Source organism: Diuraphis noxia, unplaced genomic scaffold, assembly GCF_037042655.1.
Source record: "Diuraphis noxia isolate RWA-SAM2 unplaced genomic scaffold, SU_Dnox_SAM2 contig0004, whole genome shotgun sequence".
Lineage (NCBI taxonomy): Eukaryota > Metazoa > Arthropoda > Insecta > Hemiptera > Aphididae > Diuraphis > Diuraphis noxia.
Genome location: NW_028301714.1, coordinates 7,812,089 through 7,829,489, shown reverse-complemented (window position 1 = coordinate 7,829,489; position 17,401 = coordinate 7,812,089). Strand labels below are relative to the sequence as shown.

Sequence of the window (17,401 nt, the reverse complement as noted above, 5' to 3'; positions counted from 1 at the left end):
GATCGTGCTATCTCATCCTGCGCGAGCGTCGTCTCCAGGCCGCGGCGGCGTTCCCGCGACGAGGACGACCCTCAATGATATCTGTCCCGACGATCTTAATAAGATATTTAAATTAATGATCAAGCGCGCGCGCTCGTTCTGTTCACCGCGCACAATGCGTATAAAATTCGTCGGCTTTACGCTGCCGCCCGGGCGAATCAAGGTTAAAGGGAGGATCCGTTTGCGGGGTCAGTCGACCGCATTCCAATATGGCCGACATCGGAATGCGACGCGTTTTCGTGCCCGGCACGCACAACGTTTTTTTATTTTCACCCGTACCTCGCCCCCCTCTCACGGCAACTACTACAGATCACGACGACTGCCGCACGTCGTCCCCACTACCACGTCACCTGTTGCGACCGGATCGCGTAACCACCTCCACCGCCACCTCCGCGACCGCGGTAACGGCCGTTCTGCGAGACCGTCGCCTGGCCGGCGAAGAGGAGACGACCGCCGTCGTCGGGAGAGGACCGGCGGTGAGAGAAAAAACAATCCGAACCGCAGTCCGTGGTCTACGTTCCTCCGAGGCGCCCGTTTGCCCGAACGCGTGTGTTTGTGTCTGTGTGACGCGGTGCGAGTGTGTGTGTTTGCGTGCGTTGAGCCCTCCGACGGCGACGATGATCACGCGCAGACCTCGTAATGTCGACGGGATCTTACGATAACGCCAAATAACAAATAGTAAATAATAATATTATGAACGCGGTGCGCCGTTAAAGTCTCCGCCGCAATACAATATTACCTATTATCACAATAATATAGATTTAGATAAATATGTAAGGATAAATTGTTACTACACGGAATACTGCGTAAGTTAACGATCCCATGGAACATATTTCTACACCAGCTTGATACGACCCCATCATATTTTTATATTTTATACGCCCCCTTAGACCTTTGATCCCAGGTTTCCTGACCTATCCATTTACGACCGTCATAAACACCTCTCCGAAATTGTTGGGTTTGTGCTTTATTTGTGTTTGTAATATACTAATCTATGGGTTTGTACGAGTACTGCTCTTATAACAATGTGTGGTACGAGAAAATCGTTTTTGAATTTTTTAGCGTTCGTGCTGACGCTGAGTGCCTAGTGGTCTGCGGTTAATTTTCTCTGTGTACCTACATAATTAAACTATGGCGGTAATAACGTCTTAAATTGTTTTCATTTCACTGTATGAATAAGTGAATGGCAACTTTGTTGTAATTCATATTAAACTGCACGCACTCGTATTTTACTGAAATATCCTACGAAATTCATTAGAAACTATCATTCATATGGAATATTGTCAGAACCTGATTCAATTTTTATGTTCCTATACCTACTTGGGTATTTAAAATACTTTCACTGGATTTCTGACTTGGGTAAATAGAATACTGTTAATCAATCAATTTCAAATTTATAAGTACCAATCATAGTATCATTCAACTTCTTTTGAATATTATTCAAGATTGATTTCTATTTTGTTGAAAAACAATAACATCTAACTGTAACTTACAAGACAAAAACATTTGTATGCATTTCAAATTATTAATTTTATATATAGGTATTTATGTTTTAAAAGTAATACACAGGTAATAGACATTGGTTGGAACATATAGAATAGATTTGTTTCTGTTAAGTTACTACACAAGAACATAATATTTATATATCATGTATGACATTACCATAACCCCATACTAAACTATTATTTTTTAGATCTCTTGAATAAATATAAGGCCTACAGTCTTGGGTGAAGTTTTTAATTGGATCGTTAAAATCCAATATAGTCTGTTAGGTTGGTATCTAAATAGAATTACATTTAAAACTCAAATTATTAATTATTTATAAAAAATTTGCTTCTAATTTTCCTTTACCTATCTGACTCAGATAATCTGAGTGATTTTTAAAGTTCAGTGGTTCTTAAAATTTTTGTTTGTGGAGACCATATTATACTGTTAAACAAATCTATAGACCCCCAAAATTAGGAATCCTCATAAAATATACATCATGAAAAATTATGCTTGAATGATTTGTTTAATAATTTGTTTCTTTATACCTAATATGATCACAAACAAAATAAATAATAAAAGCAATAGGTATCACCTTCAAGTAACACACATATAAATCGATATAATATCAATCATTTCCTACTACAAAACACAATTATATGAAAGTTATGATTAATAAATTAACCATTGACAAACCAACTACAATTTTGTTTTAATTTAACTCAGATATATCCATGTAATCCCTAGATTACGCTTGTTAAGAACAGGTTAATAATCAATGCTATAGTTTATATTTATCACTTTAGTAATGCATTGTATTTTTAATAATTTTTTTTAGATTAAAAATATCCATAGATATGTGAATATAGAAATGTTTTCAAAATCATGCCACAAAGAGACCTATCCGAGGTAAATACCTATTTTAAATTAAAGAAATTAAAGAAATTACAAACATTCAATACTCATATAATAAATAAGAGGTATAGAAATTCATTACATTTTTATTTTTGTTTAGGTGGAGCCGGAAAATGGGTGTGGTGAAGAAGGTTTTATGGAAAAAGTGCGTGAATCAAACGCTGCTTGTGAATCTGGAGACTATGCACGAGCTATACAATTGTATAGTGAAGCTCTGCGTCACTATCCTGATAACCATATTCTATATTCCAATCGGTCTGCAGCACTACTCAAGTTGGGCAGGTTTACAGAAGCACTGCACGATGCCACTTGTGCCCGCCAAGTCAATCCTAGTTGGCCAAAGGCACACTTCCGAGAGGGTGTTGCTCTACAATGTTTGGGGAGGCATGGAGATGCTCTTGCTGTATTTAGCACTGGGCTCTCCATTGAGCCAAAATCTACTCAGCTGTTAGCCGGTCTTATTGAGGCTTCTATCAAGTCTCCTCTTAGAGGTAAGCATAAGAATATGCCTTTTTTTGTATAATATATATTTTTACTTTCCATATTTAATAGGTGTGTTGGAGCCTATATTTGAACAGTTACAAAGCATAAATCATAATGGAGTAACTTTGGACAAATCTCCATTTCTCGTAATGTCTGTGATAGGTCAAGAATTATTAGCAGCTGGGCAGTACTCAGTGGCTGTAGTTGTCTTAGAATCGGCCCTTAGAATAGGAACCTGTAGTGCTAAATTAAGAGGCTCTGTGTTTTCTGCATTATCTTCAGCTTACTGGGCAATGAATTCTTTGGATAAAGTATGTATATATAAAAATTAATTTGAATCTCGATTAGTTCAGCTATAATGATCTAATCACTTCTAATATAGGCTATTGGATACATGCAACAAGATTTGTTAGTAGCTAAGTCTTTAAAAGATATAGCTGGAGAGAGTCGAGCTCATGGTAATTTAGGATCAGCTTATTTTAGTAAAGGAAGCTATAAAGAAGCGCTTACAGCACATAGATACCAATTAGTTTTTGCAATGAAAGCCAGAGAAATGAAAGCTGCTGCATCTGCTCTCACTAGTTTGGGTAAGTTGCTAATTATTTTTTAAATTTATTATCTAAATAATAAAAATTATGTTTCACACTTTAATTTAGCTTACATAACATTACATAACAACAATATTTCCTACAAAACCTAATAGTCCTATTTAATTAAAACTAATTAAGAAAAAATAAAATTATATTACATGTTATTAAACTAATGCTGTTTTGTCTTATCATAAAAATTAATTATAGCTTTATATAAATTTTTTATCAGGCCATGTGTATACTGCAATTGGTGACTATCCAAATGCTTTAGCATCACATAAACAATGTGTACAGTTAGTCAAACAAATTGGAGAAGTTCTTCAAGAAGCTAGAGAGATTGGAAATGTTGGTGCTGTTTATTTAGCCATGGGTGAATTTGAAAGCGCGCTAGACTGTCATATGCAACATTTAAAGCTATCAAAAAAACTAGGAAATAAAGTAAAATTTAGTTTTATTGTTTGATTTCTATTTTAAATATATCTAAATTTTTTATTTCATTCGGTAAGGTTGAAGAAGCACGTGCATTTAGCAACTTAGGTTCATCATATCACTATAGGCGTAACTTTACTCAAGCTATTAACTATCATGAAAATGTCTTAAGACTCGCACAAGAACTTGGGGATAAGGTGATTGAAGCTAGAGCATATGCTGGACTTGGTCATGCGGCAAGATGTGCTGGAAACTATTCTCAAGTAGGATTTTAATATAAAATAGAACTTATTAGAAATCAACAAATCATTATGCAATTTTTCAGGCTAAACATTGGCATGAAAAACAATTAGATATGGCATTAAATACACATGACAAAGTTGGAGAAGGAAGAGCATGTTCAAATTTGGGTATTGTGTATCAGTTACTAGGAGCTCATGAGTCTGCATTAAAACTTCACCATGCTCATTTGAATATTGCCAAATCTTTACATGATCGAGCTGCTATGGGAAGAGCGTTTGGAAACATAGGAAATGCTTACAGTGCTATGGGTTTCTACGAACAGGTAAAAACTAACAATTTAGTTTAATATTCTAATTAAGATAAAATAATATTCTGAAAAATTGAATTTTTCAGGCAATTAAATATCATAAACAGGAATTAACAATATCAAAGGAAGTCAAAGATCGAAACTCTGAAGCATCTACTCATGGAAATCTAGCAGTAGCCTATCAGTCTTTAGGGGCATTTGAAATGGCGCTTTTACATTATAGAGCTCACTTAAACATTGCTAGAGAGTTGAAAGATACAGCTGGAGAAGCTTGTGCCTTATTGAATCTAGCCAATTGCTTAAGTACGCGAAATGACTTTTTGCAAGCCATTCCTTACTACGAAAACTACTTAATGTTATCTCAAGTAAGTTATTTTTAATAACTAATGATATAAAATACTTATTAATTATTAATTTTGAAGGAATTACATGACATAGAAGGGGAAGCAAAAGCATGCCATTTTCTGGGTTATGCTCATTATTGTTTGGGTAATTATCGTGAAGCTGTAAGATATTATGATCAAGATTTATCTTTAGCCAAAGATCTCCAAGATAAGATGAATATGGGTCGAGCTTACTGTAATTTAGGTCTTGCTCATTTAGCTCTAGGCAATCTAGAAACATCATTAGAATGCCAAAAGTACTTTTTAGGTAAATTTTTTAAAACTAAAAAATTATGCTATTATTATCGTAATAAATTTGTTTTAAGCTATATCACATATGACAAAAAGTCTTCAAGCAAAACTCCGTGCCTTAGGCAATATTGGAGATATTCTTATTAAAATGAACGACACAGAGGAGGCCCTTAAAATGTATCATCGACAATTCACACTTGCCAGACAAATTAGAGATACAAACATGGAAGCAGCAGCATGTAGTTCTTTAGGACTAGCTAACAGATATATCAAATGTTATGACAAGGCTCTATCTTACCATTGCCAAGTATGATTTGTACAATATAATACTGACTACTGAGCACAGTACTATTTATTGTGATTTTCAGGAATTAGCTCTAAGACAAGAAGTAAGTGACTTAAAAGGTGAATGTTGTGCTCATGGACATATTGGAGCAGTGTATATGTCTCTTAGAAATTATACAAATGCAATAAAATGTTACCAATTACAGCTTGAAAGAGCAAAAGAACTTAGGGATAATGCAATTGAGGCTGAAGCTTTTGGAAATTTAGGTATTATTCAAAAAATATAAAATGTATTTTTGAATGTTAGAAAAATATTTTATTATTTTTTTAATATAGGTATTGCAAGAATGAATATGGGAATTTATGAAGGAGCAATTGGATATTTTGAACAACAATTAGCTACTTTGGAACAGTTATCATCTCACACATCTTTGATAGATAAAGTATATATAATTAATAAGCTAAAAGAAATAAGTTTTGATTATTTTTAATTAACAGGGTCGAGCGTTTGGAAATCTTGGTGACTGTTATGACGCATTAGGAGATTTCGATGAAGCTGTTAAATGTCATGAACAATTTTTAACCATTGCTGTACAACTTCAAAACCTTCGAGACCTTGAAAAAGCCTATTGTTGTCTAGGTCAATCATACAGACGAATTGGACATCTTGATCAAAGTCTAGTTTGTTTTGAAAAAATACTAGTCATTGCCCATGAACTTAACAATTCAGAGATGAAAGCTTCTGCGTATGGTGAATTAGGTTCCAATCATGTTATGATGGGCAATTACCAACAAGCAGTGTCCTGTTTGCAAAATCAAATATCAATAGCAAGAGAATTAGGTGATAGAAATGTTGAAGCAAACGCAGCATCTGCTCTTGGATATGCACATCAATTGATGGGTCAGAATAGTGTAGCCCTTCACTACCATAAATTAGATTTAGAAATTGGCAAAGAACTTAATCAACCACTGTTGCAATGCAGAGCAAATGGAAACATTGGAAATGTAGAAGAAATTTTAGGGAACTTAAATGAGGCTATTAAATACCAAGAAGAACATTTGTCAATCGCTAGCCAAATCGATGAGAAAACAGCAAAGGCTGCAGCATATGGAAGTTTAGGATCATTACATCATACATTAGGACATACTAGTCAAGCAGTCATATATCTCACCCAAGCCTTACAGAGTATTGATATGACAGGAAAACCAGATGAAGAAGGGCGTATAAGATATAAGCTTGGAATGGCATTATTAGCTGATGGACAGTCTGATGCAGCTAGAGGTCATTTAGAACAAGCGTCTGAATTATTAGATAATGCTCTTAACACTATTACCTTAGAACATTCTCATTCTATTACTCAACTAAGATTAGAATGTTATCAAGCTTTACAAGTAAGTATATTAGAGTTTTACTTATAAATCTCTACGAAATCTTTATTTTAAATTTATTTATTTTTAGACTGTGTTAGTACAACTAAATAGATGCGAGGAAGCTCTTTTAGTCACAGAAAAATATCGTATTAGAGCAAAAACTTCTAGTCACAATATGAGAATAAAATCTTCTCCAGATTACCATAAAATAAATTCTGTAGAAAGTTTACTTGACATTGTGAATAAACAAAAAGCTTCAGTTCTTTACTTCAGTATAGCATCTGGTTATTTGTTTTCTTGGCTTATTATTCCTAATAAAGGTAAGTCTATTCAACATTAAACTTATAAAAATATTCATACATATTTGTCATTTAGGTGTTGTTAAATTCCATGAAACTTTAATTCAAACTGAAAATGGCATGGATAATCTATTGACACAGTATCTAAAAGATGTGAAAAGTACACTCAATGTTCAGCAACCAATGTAAGTCTTACCAAATTCTATATATTTGACATGTGTGAATCCAGAATAGAGTATATGGGGAGGGGGAGGAGTAATCTTGGATAACATTTTGTAATCAGCAAGACAATTAACTATTGTATCAACCTGCTGAAAACTGACATTCTATAATTCAACATAGTCTATGGGTGGGAGCTTTAAACCTTACCTCCGCTTGGATCCATGCTTGACATGTGATAAGTTCATGTTCAAACAAACATACATTATTGTAAGTTTTTTAATTTCAGAATTGATTCAGATTTGAATGAAGCTTGTCACTTAGACGAACTAGGAGATAGACTAGCTCAAGAAAATGAACGTAGTTATTTAAGAATGGTGAATCGAAACCATTTATATAACTCTAGTAACTACAGTTTGAGTAGTTTGTTCAGGTACTTAGTTTTTGTAACAATCTTAGTGTATGAAATACAACCAATAATAATTGTATTGTTTTTTAGTGTTGGAAGCTTAGGCGGAAGTACTGTTGGATCTGCTAGTCGACCTGGTAGTGTTAGAGCAAAGAAAACAAAAGCATGGCTAATTCCTGATAGTCTGAACAAACTGTACGAGTTACTGATAGCTCCTTTTGAAGATTTTCTATTTGCACCATGTGGTAATTATTAAAAACTAAAGATAATTAATAGCACATCAATTAAAATATTCTTATTACATTTTTTGATTTAGCTTCTCATAGTAAAGGTTGTTCAGCTAGAAAGGAATTATTATTAGTTCTTGAACAAGATTTATTGTTGGTGCCTTTTTCAATGTTACACCCGAAGATAGATGATGATAGTCATTTATCAGGAGAATATCTAAGTGAAAAATTCAGCTTACTCGTTACACCTTCCCTAATGAAATTCAAAGAAAATCAAAGGTTAGTATTGTGTTGATATCAAATCTAATATTTTTGAAATAGATCAAACTGTTTTGTGGACACACTACATAGTATTAAATTAACTACAGAAACCCTAATTCAAAACTTTTAAATCAAATAGATCAAGAGGATAAATTTCATTGTAAAACCAGCCTTAACGCTTAAGTTAGTTTAAAATCAAAAATTGATAACATTTAAATTTATTTTTAGAGCACAAAAGAAAGCTGGAGTCAATGAATCTTCAAATATGACTACGCTTGTGGTTGGTAACCCATTACTTCCAAATTGTGTCAATGAACAACTAAGTCTAAATGAACTACCACATACAGAACAGGAAGCTAGTATGGTGGCTGAAATGTTACAAACAAAACCTTTAATTAAAGCGCAAGTAAGTAAAATTTAAATATTTATTAGTTATATTTTAAATAAAAATTCATTATATGACATTCTTCTTTAGGCGAATAAGCATAACATTTTAGAACAACTTGTTAAAGCAGAGTGCATTCATTTAGCTACCCATGTTAGTTGGGAATTATCGGCCATCATATTATCTCCAGATGAAACTGTAATGATATTTTAAAATGATGTTCTATTTGTAATGGTTTATCTAATAAGTAATTATGTGTTTGTAGGAAACCAACCCGCAATCTGATATGAATATATCTGAAGTATTATTAACTACAGAAGATTTATTGTCTCTAAAGTTAAATGCAAGACTGGTAGTTTTAAGTTGGTCACATGCACGAGATGATTGGGCTACATCAAAAGGACTATACGACCTTACGAACGGTTTGCTCATGGCTGGAGCTCAATGTATACTTGTATCCTTATGGCCAGTACCAAGTACTGCTGCTAAAATTTTATTAAGAGCATTTTACTCTGCTTTATTACAGGTAATTTTTTGGATAAATTGTTTTTCATACAACATTGTTATAGTATAATTAATATATGAATTATTAATTAGGGATCAAGAGTATGCCGTGCTCTGTGTGATGCAATGCAAACAGTTCAACACACAAAACATTTTTCTCATCCATCAAACTGGGCTGGATATTTTTTAATTGGTTCAGATGTACGTTTATCTAGTAAAGTAGCATTAATGGGGCAAGCTTTATGTGAACTTTTAAAAACACCTGACCGATGTAGAGACGCTTTACGAGTTACTCTCCACCTGGTATTTATATTTATTACTATTTTTATTTTTATTAAAAACATTTTAAGTTATTTTTTATTTTAATATGTTCAGGTTGAAAAATCTTTGCAACGTATTCATAGAGGACAGAAAAACGCAATGTACACCACTCAAAAAAGCATCGAAAATAAAGTGTGTAGAAAAAATTATTTTTGAATACCTAAGTAGTAAACTAAAAGATTTATTGGTGGATTAAGTATATTATTATTTTCTCTTTCAGACCCACACAAAATATAGATAAAATGCATTTACATAAAATTATAATTTTTTTTATGTTTGTTAAATAATCTAAGACTAAAATCACCTATTATGAACTATAGAAGATAATATTTTGGAGGATTTAACATATTTAACGGTTTTATATTCCCTATAATTCTTTTGAACACAATTTTATGCAAGATTAAAAACAAAAAATAAATATTTTGTGTGAATACTTTTTGTCTATGATACATGTGGGCCAGAGAAAGAAAACAATACACCGACATCCTCTTAACATTTTTATTTTAATATGAGCATTGCAATATTAACAAATACAATAAATATACAATCACTGTATAATATAGAAGAACTGTAGAAGTATTTTTTAATTTAATTCTTCTTAAAGGTTGGTGATGTTACTGGATGGAAAGAACTTCTACAATCAGTTGGATTTCGTTTTGAACCTGCTGCTAATGGTATACCTTCTTCAGTATTCTTCCCTCAGAGTGATCCTGAAGATAGACTTACTCAATGCAGTGCTAGTCTACAAGCGTTGCTTGGTATGTTTTTAATTTTTCTATATGTTTTTTAAATTAGATATTACTAGTTTATAATAGCCATTTAAATTTACTAACTGTTAGGTATGTTTAATTTGTTAATAATTTAATATTATCAAAAATTGTTTTAATACTACATAAAACAAAACTAACACATATATCATTGCATTGAACAATATAAAAACCCATTAATAAATAGCACAATGTGTCAACCGATAGCATTGAATATCAACAATTGAGTTTGGTAAACTTAAGTTTTAACTAGATCAACAGGTAGTACTACAACTACATTATAATAATTTATTTTTTAAAACATTTATTAAGTTTAAATAATTAACTCTATGTGTCTACTTGTTTACCTAACACATTTAAGCATTGGCTAGATTTAAATGTACAATTTTGGTTAAACAATCTTTATATAATTTGAATAACAATGAAATAATAATTGTGAGGTCAAATATGTGGGTTTTAAGCGATTCAATTTTAAATAAAATCATAAGCTGGTGAAAAATAAACACTTCTTGTAATACCATTTTAATTTTGAAAAATAATTAGAAATCATTAGCATATTATCCAAATTTTTTTATGTTTTGTAGGTGAAACAATTTTTCGTTTTTTAAGGTGTACATTTTTATTTGAGAAATTAAGTAAATTAATTCGCCAGCCTATCGGCACAATGTAAATATAAAAAAAATGAATTCCATGTTTTAGTATTTTATACATTTTGGCTATTTAAAGATTAGATCTCAGGCATTGACGACTCATCAGAAGTTGCCTATATTTTGACCCTTTAAAATATCCAGTAAGAGACACCTTACGGGGATTATTGGTGTATATTTAGGAATTCATTAAGGGCTTGCGTGTGTAACTTTCGACTGTGTATAAAAATGTATAATAAATAATAATTGATAAATGATTATTAGTGTGTGTGATATGCAGTCCCAGGAACAAGTCAATATATATAATACATATATGATTATATGGATAATACAATGTTAATATTATATTATTTACAGTTAAAAAGTCGAAAAATAAATTTTAAAAATGTTATGTTATTATTAGGTCTGAACAGTACCACATTAAGCGCAATTTCGAAATTGATATTGACGTCTGATGTTACGGACGATGTGATTGCCGTCATACGGCATGTAGTCGAACAATTGAATAATAGACTTCTATCTGAAAATGAACAGTCAGTTGAGATGCCAGTCAACGTAAAACTATGGCACACTCCTGGGTGTCACGAGCTTTTAGCATCTCTAGGTAAACATTTTTGTTATAATATTTATTTATTTTACTACTATATAATTATTTACTTATCAAATTTCCTTATACAGGTTTCGACTTAATTGAAGTTGGAATAGACGAAGTAACACTGCGCACTGGCAAACAAGCCAATAAACGCAGTATTCAATTTGTTCTTCAAGCTCTGTTAGCCTTATTTGGTAAGTTTATAATATATTTAATTAATTGTGTCATTTTTATAAATTTCACATTGTTTTAAAATTGTCGTTTTGAAACGTATAGACACCCAAGAAGCCCCTAAAAGCCTTTCCTTGTGTTCATCAAGTTCACTCGAAAGTGTAGTGACTGTTGAAGACGATAGGCAAAAGGATTCTCCGTTAAAACCTAGTTCAACCAACGCACTGCGAGTGTCTGGAAGTAATGGATCCGGAGCATTTACCAGTTATGTTAGGAAAAGAGGAGAACCAGATGGTAGAACTGCTTCAGATGCGTCCACTCAAATCACTAAGGTAAGCTATATGACAACGCGCATATTATTGTATTTATTTCGCATACTATTGTTTTTTTTTTTTTGTACTCCAGAACTCTACTGGAGTGCTAGTTATGCCTACGATATTGAGTCGCAGATCCGGTGGTACTAATGGCGGCGGAGAAAGTGACGCTGCATTTACACCATCACCACCAGTTCCTGGATTAGGGGATGCATTAAGCAAAACTCTAGCACACCAAACTAAAATCAGAAATCTATATTCTACTCCCGTCAGACCAGATTCGTCGAGTTCGGCTAGCTCGGCCACGGATTGGGAAGGTTAGTGTTTAAAAAATTTTGAACTAAATACGAACCTCTAGTTGCATTTTACCCAACCACCGATCACACATGAATTTACTGTACATATGATACATATTATATATGTCTATCCTATATTATATATATATGTATAGAGTCTATCCCATGAGAGAATATGCCAGTTCCGCTCTTATAGAACGAGGTCTGTCCACCGAATTCCCTTCATGTGGCCAGCTGTCACCGTCGACGTCAAGCGACATTGATCGCGGACCACCCATTGAGAATTTGGTGGTTGTGGTGCACTCACTGAGTGACAGAGCTGGCCCATTATTGCTATCGCGCCTCATGTTCTCTCGAGGAACATAGTACTTAGATATTATAGTTAGCGTGACCACAATTTATTTTATTCAAAGCGGGACACCTGTATATTTTAATAAGAAAACCATAATTTTACGTAAAATAGCAATTTTTTTATTAATTGTTTCTATAAAAAATGACAACAGGAAAACGCAGATAATATATTAATCATATTAGTGCCCCAACAATCTATGGACTATGGGTTTTAGTGTTTTACAGTATATGTAAAATATGTAGGTATACATATATTGTAAACTGTATAGGTATAGTATAAATGTATGATTGTAATTTGTAATATGTGATCAATAAATACCTACCATAAGTCGACTTTTCTAAAAGCAGGACATTTTTAGGTTCTTTGGGGGCAGTGGCAGCGAGACACTTATCTCGAAAGCTAGACGTATGGTCACGCTAAGTATAGTCCTTTAGTAAAAATCATTATACCTATGTAGTATAATAAAATATTGAAGGTTAATCAGTCATTAAAAAGAATTTCAAACAGAAAATACCATGTGTGGATAGACTATAATAAATATCTCGGCAAATCAATAAATGTGTGTACATGTTAGGTATATATTAATTAGTATTGAATTTAGATACGCACATAATAGCATCAAAGTACAAAACCAACTTATTGTGTCGGAGGGTGGCACATTAATTTCTTCGTAAATATATTATTATGCTATTTTCTATTATAATATTATGTTTTTCGTTTAAATCAGTACAAATTATATTAACTATTGTCGACTCTATTTGTACATTATTGTAGAAATACATTACATTAGTCACTCCATTACTTATGTCACGTAACTGTCACTTATTGTCAGTGTACTGTGCTGTACTGCTGTAGTTACTGAACATTATAGCATTTATGGTATTACAGCAGTCTTAGCATTCTTAGCTTGAATGCGTTTAGGTGTGGTCGAGTGGACGCAGCTTAATGAGTGTGTAAAAATAGATTTCTGTTTGGGATATTCGAAGTTTTTAATGGAAAATGTAGACGAGAGAATATTGTGATTATCTAGATTTTGGGACAAAAAAAAATAACAATCATTTGACATTTAGAAGCCGCCAGCCGGTGGAAATAATACCTAAATTTCAAAATAAGCATAAGGCACAATAACTTGGTAATTTTCTTTATTTTTATTTTTAAGTAGGTAGGTATTATTTGTTTTTTATTATGATTTTGATAAGAATTAAGAAATATACAATATATGGTATATACGTACAACAAGTACAATAAATATCTATATGTGATGTATGATAATTATTATATAAACATCATGTTATAAAAGTCATAACTGATCATGAATTAAGGCTCGGAACTTAATGCACTTCAAAAGTACTAAAATAATATGCTTTAAAAATATACAGAATTTTTTTTTCTAATCCAACATTTTCATAAATACAAATATTTTAATAAATTATATACACATAGTTAATATTCTTGGGCTGCTGGATCTAATGTATCTTTTGTTTTAAAAAGTACAAAAATGTTAAAATAATACAAATATTAGTAAATATATATTTTTGATTAATGAACACAATTTCCAGATATTAAACATATAAAATAAAATAATTAATGGTAGTATTTATAGTATGCAAATAAAATAAATAGTATTTTATTATTTTAATAACATATATTTTACGCTAGCGTACGCATATTAATAGATTATGTTTACTTGAAATTTTAAAATTATCATATAATATACCTATAATAGCTACAACACCTAATGAAAACTTAAAAGAAATATTTTATTTTGTTGAAAAATTTTCAAATTATCAATTTTTCATAAATCATCAAATATGCTCAAAAAATAACTACATAAATAATTTGCTCTTAAAACTTCAAAATCACTAATATGCATAAATATTCACTTAAAGCACATAATTTTTTTTCAAGATGTTTTGAAACTAACTTCGAGCTTGTTTGGCAATAAATTTACCACACAAAATATATGCAAATGCAACAACTTCCGAACCCTAAGTTATGACTTATGTTTTTTCTCAATAATTTTAATCCTAAGGTCCAATTAAAAATAAAGGACAAAACATACTTATTTGCTAAGTGCGGTATTATGAAAATGAAATGCTTGAATTTGGTTATATTTGATTTTCTAGCCGATCCCCAAAATTAAATTGGCTCTAAGCATAACATTTAAATTTAATCGCTTTAGCTTTTGTGATGCTCTTAAAACCTATAAGTACAATAAGTGGTGAATATATAGGTACATGGGTAGAAAAGGCAAATTAATTTATTAGACAAGACATTTCTTATTATTAAATAATTCTTCTATTTTTACATATTATGTGGAAAATTTATAACAGTATTTACTAAATAATAATTAGCAATACATTAAAATTAACTTGCCGTTGTACTTGTACGTCCTAACATAGTAACATAATATAATGATTGTTGATAAATGATAATTATACATTTATACCGATCTATTAGTTATTACTTATTTTTTTTTTTTATATATAAAGAATTCGATGTTGACGCCGTAATTTTACTCTACGACTTAAAACATATTATATAGACATATTATTCCCGTACATATAGTAACGCTAGTATTAACTTACCATATTCGGCGATCGTTGACGGCACAAAAATCTTTTTATTTTCGTACGCCACTTATATGGACGCCCATTGGATAATTTTAAAGGGAGGGGAGGCAAAATGAAACTAGATTTTAAAACCTATTTTATATGTTCTAACATATTATTAAATGACTGGTTCACTAATGGAGTAATTAGTATTAAGCATAAGTCTATCTATGGACCTATGGTATCAAGTATAATGGAGGATCAAATATTAATGATGGTATTAAACTATATGAAAAAGTTGATAGATTTAAAGCACATAGAATTTTCTAGGAGTACGCCCCCCCCTTGCTCCCTCAATGGGTGCCCTTAGCCAATTATACTGTTGTCCACGTTGGTTGAACGACTTCTGATAAGTGTTTTTTTTTCGATCTTACAGGAAACGGGCACTCTACCATACTCCGACGTGGAACTCATTCGCTACCTCCTATACCTCCGATCAAGAAACTACACAAGGCCAACGACATTCTGGACAAGATCGTGGCGGTGGACACCGAACCGAACCACCAGTCGGACGACGCAGACAAGATGTCCCTGTATCTTGCCCAGGTGCTGGACATATCGGAAAAGGAACCGCCGCCGTCAAAGGTTCAGCCTAACGTAGACGTGGTGAACAGCGGTCTGCAGGACCACATCAGAACGTCGCAGCTGCGGAAGCTCAACTACGAACCTAAACCGACGATCTCGGAAGTGTACCATGAGCGGAAAATCGGACTTGGTCTGGCGCCGTCCCTGCTCAAGCTGCTGTCCCTCGACAAACAGCAGAATCACCACAATCACGTTCATCACCAACAGCAGCACGCCGGCAAGGACAGCCGGTCCGGTTGGCTGTCGCCGTCGATGCTGAAGAGGTTCGGTGGCGGGGACAGCGCGCAGGAAACGGCGTACGGCGAGCTGAACAAGAGGGACGAGGGCGACGGCCGGTCAGTTGCGGAGTCTCAGTCGAGCACCGGCAGCTACAGAAAGCGGGCCGACCACCTGAGTGCCGCTGCCGCCGCCGCCGCCGGGATACGCAATTTCGAGAGCCTCGTCGAGGAGGACAACGGCGGCGCGTCCAAAGAACCGAAAATCAGGATCAAGAAAAAATCCTCTTACGCGCCCCCTCCGCCACCGGGCACATCGTCGTCTTCTTCTTCTGTTACCAAACCTGCATCTATGACCGACTCGTAACGTGTCACTCATCGCCGCGTTCTGCGATGAGTAGCGGACGACGTGGATTAACCGCGTGCGAGTCGTCTGTTAACGTGTTATTATATTTTTCGTTTTTTTTTTTTTTTTTTTTCATCGTTTGAACAATATTTTCTTTGCAAAAATCTACTACTGGTGTATATAATTATTATTAAAGTTATTTTGTGTACCTATATGTTAATGGGGAGTACACATGTTCTTCCCCTCATAGTCTTAATGTGTATTAAGTTTGTTTTACCTATTGAATACAAAAAAGTTACAAACTATTTTTCGTTTATTTTTATTTTTGCTGCAATGAACTGTCCAATGATATACCTATTCTCCTTATTATATGTATATTATTATGACATCCGTGACGTGTATTTTATTATGTTTAATTTGATTTTGAAATTAATTTTCCTTTAACATTTTATTTATGGTATAAGTTTGTCAGTAGGTAATAAATCATAAATACAAAAATAAAAATAAAATATTCGACTGGTTTGGTAGTTAATGTTTAGTTACTATGACGCCGAATGGTCACCGATGACACTAACAAATAATAATATGTTGGCAATGTTATGTAGAGATTTAAATTAAATTATATTACTGTTGATTTATCATACATATAAAAATGTATACTACTATTCTCGAAAACTGAATTATCGTAAAAATACTTCCAACAAAACACAGATAATATTCTTACCATCAAGTTTTATATTAGGTTTATTTACTAAAATGTTTAAGGTAACGGAGTAAAACAGAAACTGCTGAGCGTAAATGTGTCATGATATACCTATGCGTTTGTAGGACTGAGTCACTGAGACAACAAAACGGGTGTGGCGTCCTCTCAATATTATTGTATTACACATAATAATTATTATTTTAAAAACATTATTATTATTCAAAACAATACAAGCGATCACACACATTTTTGGGTTATTATGGCTCGTGGACGTATTCATGTTGGCCACCCCTGCGTACTATATACAGTGTCCCGCGAGGATTTACCTATTGCGATATCTCACAAAATAATGGAGATATCAAAATTCTGGTTTTATAATAAGATTCACAGGGATAAGAACTACAATTGTTTCATTTTTAAATTTATTTTAATGTTTTTGTAAAAAATTTAAAAA

At 32.9% G+C, this 17,401-nt stretch overlaps 1 protein-coding gene across 1 annotated transcript; it reads left to right on the top strand.

Annotated features, from left to right (window-relative positions):
- Nucleotides 1-514: 514 nt before the first annotated feature.
- Nucleotides 515-16,549, top strand: LOC107169480 (uncharacterized). Its single transcript, XM_089225788.1, has 30 exons — nucleotides 515-845; nucleotides 2,363-2,433; nucleotides 2,540-2,930; nucleotides 2,992-3,233; nucleotides 3,305-3,509; nucleotides 3,742-3,950; nucleotides 4,019-4,204; nucleotides 4,267-4,506; nucleotides 4,578-4,856; nucleotides 4,914-5,142; nucleotides 5,201-5,433; nucleotides 5,495-5,678; nucleotides 5,748-5,854; nucleotides 5,910-6,803; nucleotides 6,871-7,102; nucleotides 7,158-7,266; nucleotides 7,530-7,673; nucleotides 7,740-7,894; nucleotides 7,966-8,155; nucleotides 8,366-8,543; nucleotides 8,613-8,720; nucleotides 8,788-9,048; nucleotides 9,120-9,329; nucleotides 9,402-9,479; nucleotides 9,952-10,105; nucleotides 11,165-11,365; nucleotides 11,440-11,547; nucleotides 11,630-11,856; nucleotides 11,930-12,155; nucleotides 15,475-16,549. Exons 2-30 carry the CDS (start codon nucleotides 2,410-2,412, stop codon nucleotides 16,263-16,265), a joined length of 6,795 nt encoding a protein of 2,264 aa, XP_089081914.1. The 5' UTR covers nucleotides 515-845; nucleotides 2,363-2,409; the 3' UTR covers nucleotides 16,266-16,549.
- Nucleotides 16,550-17,401: the final 852 nt, after the last annotated feature.

Bases quoted from the DNA above. Each gene is read 5' to 3' on its own strand.
- LOC107169480 (XM_089225788.1), top strand. From the start codon at position 2,410: ATGCCACAAAGAGACCTATCCGAG. The intron at 2,931-2,991 runs GTAAGCATAAGA...CATATTTAATAG, and splicing joins TATCAAGTCTCCTCTTAGAG to GTGTGTTGGAGCCTATATTT. The intron at 4,205-4,266 runs GTAGGATTTTAA...GCAATTTTTCAG, and splicing joins GTGCTGGAAACTATTCTCAA to GCTAAACATTGGCATGAAAA.